Consider the following 12,309-nt stretch of genomic DNA (forward strand, 5'->3'; position numbering starts at 1 on the left):
AGGTCACCTCCCCCGTGCCCTCAACTGTAGCCGTGTTGACATTTCTGGACTTTGCACTGTTCCCTAGATTGTTCTCCTCTCCCATCTCCCCGCAGGCTCGGTAAGCAAAACAGGAAAGACATCATATGTGATCTTGAATGGCTTCTTTATAAAAAAATGTAAAACTTTTTGTTGAATCATATCAGGCTCATCAATTTACCCCGTAAAATGTCAACCGGCTGTCTTCAGAAGGATGCTAGACCGGTCCTCCTCCTTACCCCCTCCTCCCAGGCCTCGCCGCTTCACCTGTGCCTCCCTGTATTTGTTTACTCCTTCGTAGAACTCAGCAGGTGTCTCTGGCCCTGTACCATCTCTACCCAAATCATCGTTGCTGATTTGCCAGGAGCATTCAGACGAGATCCCAGGCTGCAGATAAAGGCAGCTTTCCTTCCCCATCCTTGCAGATTCAAGGGGCCTCCATCCACTGTCCCATGTGGTCTCATCGGGGGAGACTAAGTGCTGCTTTCTCCAGCCCCTTCAACTTCTAAAATTCCTTGATTCTAGTATCCGCGTGGATCCTAACGTGGCAGAGATTATTAAGCCCCACGTGGGAAGAAGAAACTCCAGACTTTAGGGCAGGAAGAGTTAACACTGCCACAATACCTCTTTCCCTGCCTTCAGATGGAAAAAGGAGGGGGTGGTTCCTGGCAGCAGTGGTGCCAACTGAAGGATGGCATGCGAGATCAACAAATGGGGATGGCAGATTGTGCCGCTTGCAGCACCAAGCTTCCAGCAACTGCTATGCTCACTGTTTCTGTCCTCTTTCTCAGGGTTGGCTAAGGCATCTTTTCATTCCAACCCCCCCCCCCCCCACCTTTCTCAAATATATTCTCTGCAAATCTAGGGAACATGGAATAGGCCAAAATAGAAGCAGTCTCCCAGGAGGTTGGCAGAGGTGGTGCTTCCTTATTCCCATACCAGTGCTTGTCTTGACTCATCTGGAATCCTGAGAGCACTGGCTAAGCCAGACGGCTTTGCAAGGCCCCTCGGCTGACCGTGGGTGGTCCGCATTGTGCAGAGGGCTGCCTCGGACGCGATCATAGAGAGGTTATTCATTGTCTCACCACCCGATCCTTCTCAAGTCTGCAAAGTGCCACTTAATTATTCTATGAAGATTTGAAAAATTAGACAAAGGCCAGAATTATCAGTTTGTAGAGACCACTGATTGAATCCATAGCAGAAAATAAAATAATTCTCCTTTCAGGTACAGATTCTCTCTTTTGTCCCCGGACAACATCTGAGAACCACCTATAAATCAACCCTGAACTTTTGGAGCATTTTTACTAACCTTCACACAGTGTTGCATATTCATACCATAGCTGTGAATTTTGAAACAGCAAAATAAAGATGAATCAGGAGAGAGAATTTTTGTTTAGAGAAAGCAGTCTAGGGGCACCTGCGTGGCTCAGTCTGTTGAGCATCTGCTTTCAGCTTAGGTCATGACCCCAGGGTCCTGGGATCGAGCCTCGCGTCGGGCTCCCTGCTCAGTGGGAGGCCTGCTTCTTTCTCTCCCTCTGCCTGCTGCTCGGCCTACCTGTGCTCTCTCTCTGTCAAATAAATAAATCTTAAAAAAGAAAGCAAGCAAGCAAGCAGTATAACCAGTTCATATCAACTTTCTAATTTTGCATAACAATGGAATCGGCCTAGCAATAGCTGCGGCCAACCAGAGCCCAGACAAACAGGTACACCTATTGTAAGAGGCCTGACCTCTGACGTGCTTTCCAGTTATGGCCTGTGCGATATTCTCGTTGGTTCGACTGTGTTGTGCCCTTAGGAGCAAGCATGGCACTCGGTCTCAGTGGGCCCCGCGCTGCTGTAAATGAAATTGCTTTAACTGGAACAAAGCACGGAGCAGGACACAGCTGAGCAGCTGGCAAGCTCCAGCAGCAGCAGCAGTTGGGTTGCTGTTACCCTCCGCGGACGAGACACTGGCCTAAAGGCGGTGAAGGAGGCTTTCCTCCCACTCAGGGATGTGGGGACCCAGGCTTCACGGGGCTGGGTGATCCCCAAGTCCAACCCTGGTGAGAAGAGGCAGGATGTGGACCACCTACCATCTGTGCTCACAGGTGGACCCCCAAACTCCTTCAGCCCATCTCCTTGTTCCCCATAATCCTCACCTGTCCCATCCCCCAGACCTGGCCCCACAGGCATCTTTGATTCCTCACTCCCCTCATCAACCAGCCACCGAGTTCCCTCTGCTCTGCCGTCTCAGAATCTCCCCCGGCCCCTCCTTCCCATGCCTGGGAAAAATGGGAAAAAGTCTTATTTGAGGCATTTTACTGGGTGGCCTGTCTGAAGACTCCTGCCTCGGGCCCTTGATGGCATCCCCCCTCTGTGACCACTTCCTGCCACACAGCTCTTATGTCATCCCCTGCCCAGAAACATCCACGGCCTATTCGATGTCAAAGCCAGCATCCGAGGCACCCTCCAGCCCCGTGTGACCAGTCCTGCATCACCTCTCATTATTACCCCTGCCCACAGTCCTCCTCGATGCCCCCCACAACTTCCCACCAGGCCTTAAAATCACTGGGGTGCATGATATTGACCTTAAGGAAGGAACCATATGAACCTATCACAGAAATAATAAACTACGTTCAGCCGACTCCACTTACTTAGGAGAGAACTACTTCTAGTAGGTAAAGGAAAATATTTTAGAAAGACTTTCAAGATGCCCCATTTAAAATTTGGTTAGGAACTTCTCAAGGCAGTGTGGATCCGAGAGCTGAATCAAGGATTTGCAATTTGCAACATCTACCCAACTTCCCACCCTCCAGCAAAACCTCAGCATTAATGAACGTATAGGTGGCTTGAAGAACAGATACCCGTGGGGAAGACAGACGCACTACTGCAAAAATGCTAATCAGCCCTGGGGTCCTAAAAGTGGGTCAACATTTCGTGTAAGTGCTGAACCATACAAGATGGGAGAAGCTGAGATGCTGGCAACTCAAAACCCAGACTCTGAGTAGAAGATCATTTAGAAACCAGAAGAGGGACGCCTGGGTGGCTCAGTGGTTGAGCCTCTGCCTTTGGCTCAGGGCGTGATCCCAGGATCCTGGGATCGAGTCCCACATCCAGCTCCTGGGGGGGAGCCCGCTTCTCCCTCTGCCTGTGTCTCTGCCTCTCTCTCTGTGTCTCTCATGAATAAATAAATAAAATCTTTAAAAAATAAAAACTAAAAACCAGGAGAGACTATACTGATGCCTCCTCTATCTATCCATCCCATCAGCAGCCATTTATTGAGCACCAACTGTATGCTTCCGGATGTGGCTGTCACTCAGAAGCACGGGGCAAGGCTGGCATTTCGCTGTGCTCTGTTCTTTTTTTAAGTCCACAGACATAAATCAGGCGCTCGGGTTCCGTGCTGAGTGGGGGAAGAGCCAGTTCCACAAGGGCAAAGCAGCAGGAGCTGGAAAGAATGAACAAGGGACGGGCTTATTGTGCTGTCCGCCCAGTCAGGGGTGCAGAGCGAGGCCAAGGCTGAAAAAAGGAGCGAGCTCAGCCAAATGCTAGCAGCACCCACCGGGAATGTGCCTGCAGAGGGTCTGGGAAGAGAGCCACAGGGCACGCTCCTGCCAGGCAGGAGGCAGAGGCCGAGCTGGGAGCCAAGTGGCCATATAAAGGCTCCAGGGGAAGGGGTGGAGGTGCCTTCCTAACCAATCCTCACCGGCCCCAAACAAGATGGAGGGGACAGAGAGGTCACTTCCTTCTGGACTGTTCCACCCCTGTGGTGGCGTTACAGATGAGCGGCTAGAACGATGGCAGGTGTTTGTGCTTGCAGCCCTGCAGACACCCCAGGTCTCCCTGTGGACACGGCGATTTCGAAGCATCCAAAGCAGACGGTGCTCACTGTGTGTACAAGGCCGAACATGATCCCTTACCCTAAAAGAAGTCCAGGTGGAAGAGGCAGGCCTGGCTTTCAAAGCAGCGCAAGCAAGGACACGTCGGGCCATTCCCAGACGGGGTTTGTGAGTGTGTGAATGTGCTGATGATGGGCCTGCCTCTGGAAGCCCTGTTTTGAAAAAAATAAGGAACTGACCGTGTCTAGAAATGGAGAGGGTTAGACAGGCAGTTGCTCAATGGGTGCAAGTGATGGGAACGTAGATAAAGGTTATTCCTTTTTTGGGCCGTGACCTCTGTAAAACGCTGCCCCATCTCACAAATCTTATTTCAGAGGCATTTTACTGGATCCCCTGCCCGAGAGATATTTACAGAAGAAATGGGGAAAATCCCTTCGTGTTCTTCCAGAAAACGAACCCAAACATATTTTGCGGAGATGCTAAATGCAGCACTGCTGACGTCAGAGGCGCCTCCTAAGGCAGGCCCTGATTTGCAAGGATGATATCGACCCTGCTCGTTCCTGCGTTACTAGGTCCATCTGTTTGTACATTTGGTTTGTAGCAAATGTAGTTTACACCACAAAGCGTGCAATATGTGCACATTTCTTAAATGAGATTTGTCATTTAATCGAATTTTGGTTAGCATTTTTAATAGACGCCCTGCCTAATGCCAACGTTTAGCTTTCAAGCCGCATCAAGCTGACTGAAATGTTGTGTTTTGGCCTCCGATTGTGTGTGTGTGTGTGTGTGTGTGTGGGAACTGGAGTGATTAGTTGTACCATGGATCTTGGACCAATTAACCTCCTTAGACATGAGCCAAAGAAGTTTCCCTTGTTCTCCCTGAGGAAGTCCTTTGTGAGAGCTGGGAGGAGTGGATTCCTTTTCTCTGAGACTGTTGATAAACCAGAAACCCTGGCTGGTTACCACAACCATCAGCCACAGACCGGCCCGCTGTGTGCAAAGAGGGGCGCAGCCAACTGGGCCTTCGTTTGACTGAACATGCACTGATCTCCCTCAGAGGGATCTGCTGCAAACTTACAATACGGGTCTACACTGAACTTTCTCAAAGCAGGACATGGGCAGGAATATTTGGTGATTATTTGAAGAATAAAATTTGGGGGTGATTTCATGAACTGCAAATCAACAACTCGTGGTTTGTCCAGTTACCGGACACTGAGGCCATTGCGAAGGACAAAGAAAGCCTGAACTCGCCTCTCCTAGGTGGTTCATTCCAACCAGCACCTGAAGCCTCACCACTGTGATGGCTGTTATCAAAGCGTTATCACTATTAGCACTGGGTGTGGTCCCATGGACTCCTTTTTGTTTGTTTGTTTGTTTTCTCTTTTCCAGGGCCAGCTGTTTTGACACTAGTCTGGCAGGGAAAAAAATCGTGGAAGAGTCCAATAAACCATCTCATTTCCTCTCGGTAAGAAAGCCTTCGGCTATTAGTGCAAAAAGCAAAAGGCACAGTTTATCACCATGCACTGTGGAAAGCACACCGACAAGTGGTTTCTCTTGCTGAGTTGGCCTCTACCTTGTAAGGGACACTCACTGTCAGCCACAGGCGTGCAGAGAAAGACTGACCCTGTGTGGCTGGTTTGATTAATCACTTTAAAAATCTCTTGAGATTTTGTAGAAACCCTCTGCTGTCAGTACTGGAGAAGACTGTTTTAAGGAAGCACCTTAAGAATGTATACCACAGGTTCCCAAAGCTCCTAGGCGTTTCGATCCCTCGAGGGGCCTCTAAAAATTAGGTTCTTGGGGCCCATTCTAGACCAGAACCAGAATCTCCAAAGGTGGGGCCTGAGAACCTGATTTTTAAAGCTCCCCAGGTGATTCTGATGATCAGCTAACTTTAGGAGTTACTGACTTAAATCAAGAAAGATTTAGAAATCTCTCCATCTTAATACCTACTGTCAGTTTTTGTAATAGCACTTGAAAAAATACAAATCCATGTTCCTTGTAAAAAATCCTCACAACACAAATGTGTAGAAAATAAAAGTGAAAATGCCCCCCCAACCCTTCATTATCATTCACCTGATAGACATAGATTAAGTATATTTTTAAAAGACCCATTCTTATATGCAGAAGTCAGACTTTACCTTGACAAGAGATGAATATGAATAATGTAAAAAAAAATGGGATTTTTTTTTAACCTTTGGCATTTTCTCATACAATTTCTTTTTCTTCCTTCAGTGGGAAAAATAGCAAATAGGGGAGGAAATATTCTAATTCTCCCAGCAGCCGTCAGCCCTGGTGCTACCTGGGTTGAAACAGAATTTCCCCCTTGATGGACCATGGAAGTGGCAGGACAGTTACCTACAAAACTCCTCGCCAGCTTGATAAAATCACTTAAAAAGGTATGTGCAGGGGTTTTTCTTTTTCTTTCCTTTTCCTTTTTTTTTTTTTTTTGAGATTTTTGTTTCTGTGTTCTTTGAAAATATACTTAGCTGTGAACATGATTTTATTTAGAAACAAATCTCAGAAAAATGAAATCTCTGCTGATGCCCAGTGTAGCCCTCAGACTTTTAAGACAAAGTTAACACTGACTTCTCAGAACAAAATTATATATTTCTGCTTGTTTAATTGCTTGGTGATAGCTATGTATATTAAGAGACTGCCAATCTTCCAACTTACTCTTAGATTTTTATAAACAAAAATAATTATAGGAAGTAATAATTCTATAACTTGCTGGAGGGCTGCTGGATTTTCCAAAGATTAGTTCAAACCCTCAATATCCAAAAAAATCTCCAGTGTGGCAGTTTTTAGCCACTGCAGATTAAAGCACTCACATCCAAACATGCATGGTGTGGGATTTCTGGATTTACGTTTATTTCTAAAAGAGAGGAAATGCAAATCATATTTGCCTGGCCATTTGGGAACATGAACCTAAGACTCTATGCTGGTCTGAAGAAAGTTAAAGTACATTACTTCTGTTTTACTTTTGTGTATGGCAGTTCACCAAGGTGAAAAATGTGGGGAAAAATTATTATTATTTCCTCCTCCAAACTAGGAAAAAGAAAATAAATATTTAAGGAATAAGTACTAGAATAGTAGGAAAAATATTTTATAATGCCTTACAGATTCCAAAGCATTTCAAATATTCAAAATTCATTCTTTCAGCACTTTATCACAAGTCTACTACGCCAAGCATCATCTCAGTTTTATCAAAACAAGGCCTGTGTCCTTCAGAAATTCCCACTAGTGGATGAGGCACCTACACAAAAAATAACCATTCAGAAAATCACAAAAGAGATATTTACAAAGACCTATGGAGTATGGAGCTTTTGGTTAATGATTTTAGGAAGTAGTTGGGACACATAACTACTTCCTTGTAGTCTGAGCAATTTCCCTGCTCTTTTAAAATATTTTGGTCTTGAAGAAAATATAAATTATGTATTTACTTTTCTTACTAGAAAAAAATCAGAGATGGTTCAAAACTGTAACATTTAATTCTTTTAGGATAAGTAAAACACAGTATAGAGTCGAAGTATAATTTTTGAAAAGTTAACAACATGCCTACCATACAGACATAAAATTAACATATTAAAAATTACTTATCTCATTAATGAGGGAGCCAATACAATGGCTAGGTTGGCTCCAAGAACAGTCAAAGAATCTGGTGTTTACAAGCATGAAAAAGAATGTTAGATTAGTAGGTTAGATTCACACCTGGCTAATAGCCTACAGGGTCATAAAACCATAACTTTTGAGGCAATCTTGTCTGCCAGAGAAAAATCTACAAATTAATGTGTAACTCTATAGTGCTTTGGGTTCTAATCAAATAGTAAATAGCAAGTTTAAACACAGATGCATTCTCCTGGAGAATTAAGCCCTGCCTATTAAACAGTTCCGCAGCATGACTTTGTCAGGGCGCATAGCCTCCCAGCCTAACATCCTATTTCTAAATTTGGGATAATTTTTCTTAATTATAGTGAAGTGGTTAAGATTAGAGACATCCTGCTTGGGTCCTTAGTTCTGGGTATACTAGCTGGGTGTACTGGCTGCGTTTAAACCTTTAAAATGATGCTATGGGAGAAATTGAGGGTCTTGAAGGCTTCACAGAGGAGGGAACATGAGAGCTCCATCTTGTAATATTAATTGGCCCTTGAAGATGAGAAGTGATAAGGGATATTTCGTCAAAGAGTCCCCTCAGGTCCTTTCACTAAGAGCCTATTCATATTCAATTCTATTTAAGACTTTTTTCAGGCGATACTTTCAACAAGTTTTATTATGAGTGTCCCCAGCTAATTGCAAGCAAAGAATCCCAAAAGGTAAGTGAAGATGACCAAAGGCAGAATTAACAATCAATAGAAAGGGAAGAGAGAGAAATCTACAAGGAGACACAGGCATTTAAAGAATCTCATAAATCGACTCATGCTCCCATTATGGGACAAATAGCCTCTAGAGCAGTAATTAATGCTTGGAATATTGACTTTTGGCATCAAGAAGAGGTTAAATTATTTTTAATATCTTTAAGAAGGCAAGGAAATACGTAATATATCTGAATTGATTTTTACTACAATGATAAAAATAATAAATTATGCATTTCTTTGATGGTTCTGGAAACAACATCTACTGTACATAGTTTGCAAGATGCTCTTCATTCTTCTTTGAACCAAAATACTTTCAATAGGAACACAAAATTATCATATAGATCAACAGAGAAAAATATGACTTTGAAATACCAATTTTTCTTTGCAGGTAAGTGAAAAGTAGTTCACTAAGAGACATGGTAAAATTTTATGCCAATTAAACTTATGACAGTTAGTCCCTTGAACCGGAAAAAGCATACCCTTCACTATGTTGACATCTCAAGTGTCTCATATTGGCAAGATACCGGGATTTTTGTCTGTTTGGTAAACATGGACATGATCCATGCTATAATCAGAAAAACAACAGCTATTTACTAGGAATGCTACAAAACAATAGGACTCTCTGTCAGCACTGAACTGATGGGTTTTCTTCCTTTTACAGGTGACAACATAACTTGAAATGAAACAGAAATGTTTTCTTTCACCCCCATTTGAAAATTCTAGTGTGAAGATGTCTTCTCCAATTATAGTTATCTAAGTCACCCATGATCAAAACATCAAAGCAAAAAGAATAATGACGGCAAAATAAAATCACAATGGAAGTCCATAAAATAACCTTTCAAAATAAAATCCATAACTAAACTTTTTAAGTATAAGATCTAAAAGAATTCTTTTAATGCTATAGTAAACTATCTTTTCTATCTTTTATCTTTTTCCTTAAAAAAGAAGACCAAGAATAGGAGTGCCTAAGCTTTTCATTGGATTAATTCACTTGCCAAAGATTACAGTTCAGATAACATATTGTACCAATATCTAGGTTAATAAATGCTTAATGGACACTTCAATTCACAGAAGATTGAGGATACTCTCAGGTAGATTAATCAAATCCATTCTTCCCCTGACATAGCAAATTCTTGTACCTTGAAATCTTTCAAAGTAGAAAATACAAAATATATAAGGGAAAGCATTTATAACCCAAATACTCAGAATCAGAAACTCAAGTGCATACTTGTAAGTCACTGTTTAAAAGCTAAATAAGAACTGATTAACACTTTAAGCAAGGTTCTATCATCCTTAAAATGTAGTAATGATATGAGCATAGAAACTTCTCTGTCATCTATATAACCAAAAATAAACTAGTAACCTTTTAATACATTAGCTAATAATAGCATCAAATCTCACAAACTTAGTCATTCTCAGCAGAAGTATTTGGCTGGGTAAAAATAAGTTCAATGCTATTTGTGGCAAACACAGGGATTATATTTTGAGGTGGTTTTGAGATGGCCAATATAAACAAACACACAGCTTTATGTTAAAATGTTCTTAGAATACACATAAACTTGGTTTTAAGCTAGTATGTGATTCTGAAATTTTACCATATTTGAAATGAATATATATTGTGTTCATATATAAACTGTCTCACTAAAGAGTTGATGTCACTTTAATCATTTATAGAGGTGAATGAAAATAGAATGTATTTAATGAATATTCAAAAATATCATAAAACTTAATGTCTGTATTATTGTGATTTTATTACGGTGGAGTCATTTGTGACTTCTTCCTTTTTTTAAACAACCATATATACTTTTACCCAATCCATTAAAACCAAAAAAATTTTTCTAATACTTACCTTATTTTAGAAGAATTTCATCTTCTAAAAGAGTATACCCAGTGTAGGGGATCCCAAACTTTACTTTACATCAGAGGGCCGGGTGGTTCTCACTGAAGTGCAGATGGCCAGGCCCCTTCCCACCCATCTGACTTAGCAGGCCCCCATTCTACCCCAAGAGGATTCTCATGTAGGGGTCTGGAGATCACTGGGAGGAGCAACACTGTGCACCCACCCTTCTCCCTAAACCAGAAATCCTACCACATCAACCATCCTACTGTAGCCATTTCTGCCTCAAGCTACTCCCTCCTCAACTCCTACAGGTAACTCTCCAGGGGCCGTGCATTATACATCATATGGAAGCTTCTGATAGAAATTGGTACATTCAAAGCATAAAGCCACTCAACATGAGCTTACACAAATACACCAATGCAAAAACATACTGAAGAATAAATTCATAAAGAACTGACCTGTTTCTTCTGGTATTTGTTTATCAGTTTCAAAAACAAGGCGTAACATCTGGAATAGTTGGCCAAGGCAACACAGCAGTCATGGTAAGAAGTAAGTTTGCTGCAGAAATGCCAAATGGAAAAATTAAAAAAAAAACTTTTTTGTTTCCAGAAAGTTCAAATACATGTAGGGTTACTTTAAATGCAGATGTTCAAAGCGTTGCCCAGTGTATGAAAAGGAGTCTAGAAATACTCCGTACACCAGTCTAGAGAAGCCACAAGGCTTGCTGTCTGCTTTAGACTCGGGGGGACATGAGGGAAGGGGGTCCTTTGAAAAAGAGAAAATTCTAATACATGTGTATGGTGTGAATTTACACTATCCATGTGGGTCAGAAAAATACAAGCTAAGAAATGTACACAAATTCTATTTGGATACCAACCACTGAATCTCCTGGGACCCCGTCAGAAACAATTGTTAAACTGCTCAAATATACTAGGCTGGTAGTGATAGACTAAAATCAGGCAAAAATAGGCCTTAAAGTTAAAAGCCTCGAAAAGAGCTTCCAAATTTTGAAGGCATGCAAACAACCAACCAACCAAAACCTTTAAGGAAGTACTGACAAACCTTTATCAGATTGGGAGGTGTTCATAAATCTCTCATTAAGTGACAGATTAATAGGTAAAACATCATCAATATTGTAAAAACTTGACCATGTACCAGGCTATTAACAAGTCTCAGTAAATTTTCAGAGCACTGGCATCTTCTAGATCAAATTCTCTGGTTAAAGAACAGTTAAGTTAGGAAATCAATGTAAAAATACGTATCTTAGAAAACATTTTTGAAGACTTAAAAACATAACTTATGGGTCAAAGAAACATAAAAAATATTTTAGAAAACACACCTGAATAACTAAAAATACCACAAATCAAAATTTGTGGGATACAGCTAAAGCACTATTTAAAGGAAAGTTTATAGTCTTCAGAAGGATCTTTAAAAAGGAACTGAATTTCTAACAAAAGAGAAGAAAAATATAACATATCCAACAGTAGTAGGAGAAAAGGGTTGATAAAGATAAGAACAGAAGGAATATAATAGAAAACAAACATACAATGAAGTGGATCAATAAATAAATCTGCTGGTTCTCTGCAAAAAACTAATAAAATTGGCAAACCTTTGGCAAGACTGATTGAGAGAAAAGGAGAAACATCATAAGCAATCAGAGTGAAAATCATTATCAACAATGCAGAGGCGGTGTGACATTGTCGTTAAATGTATGGATTCCAGATGGCCTGGTTTGAATTCCAACTGTATGCCACTGAGAAAAGTACTGAGCCTCTCCATGACCCAGTTTCCTTATATATAAAATGAAGACAATAATGATGGTACCCACCTCTTAAAGTTGCTATAAGGAACAAATGAATTCATATTTGGAAAGTGCTCAGAACATTGCCGGCACATAGTAGTCATTATGTAAGTATTTGTTCAGTAATATTATTAGTAAAATAATAAGAGGGGACACAATTAGAAATGCAACAGAGATTAAAAGGGTAATAAGAGAATATTTGGAATGACTTTATATTGTTTGAAAGCTTAGATAAAATGGGCAGATTCCTATAAAAATATAACTTTTTGAGACTAACCCAAGTACAAATAGGAAATATGACTGGATATATTACCACTAAAGAAAGTGAATCAACAGTCTATGATATTCACAGAGGAATGTGCCAGAACAAAATAGCTTTTCAAGCAAGTTCCACAAATTTTTCAAGAAACAGATAAGTTTAATTTTCACAAATTCTTCTGGAAAAGAGAAAAAGCAGGAATATTTCCCAAGTCATTT

General features: G+C 41.3%; 1 protein-coding gene across 1 annotated transcript in view; it reads right to left on the minus strand.

The window, feature by feature from the left end:
* ARMC2 (armadillo repeat containing 2) overlaps window positions 1–12,309 on the minus strand; it is a 105,121-nt gene that overhangs the window by 19,397 nt on the left and 73,415 nt on the right. Inside the window, exon 12 of the mRNA XM_041760685.1 lies at window positions 10,490–10,589. Coding sequence (XP_041616619.1) covers window positions 10,490–10,589 — 100 coding nt within the window. The remainder of the gene's footprint in view (window positions 1–10,489; window positions 10,590–12,309) is intronic.

This window comes from Vulpes lagopus, chromosome 1, assembly GCF_018345385.1.
Source record: "Vulpes lagopus strain Blue_001 chromosome 1, ASM1834538v1, whole genome shotgun sequence".
Lineage (NCBI taxonomy): Eukaryota > Metazoa > Chordata > Mammalia > Carnivora > Canidae > Vulpes > Vulpes lagopus.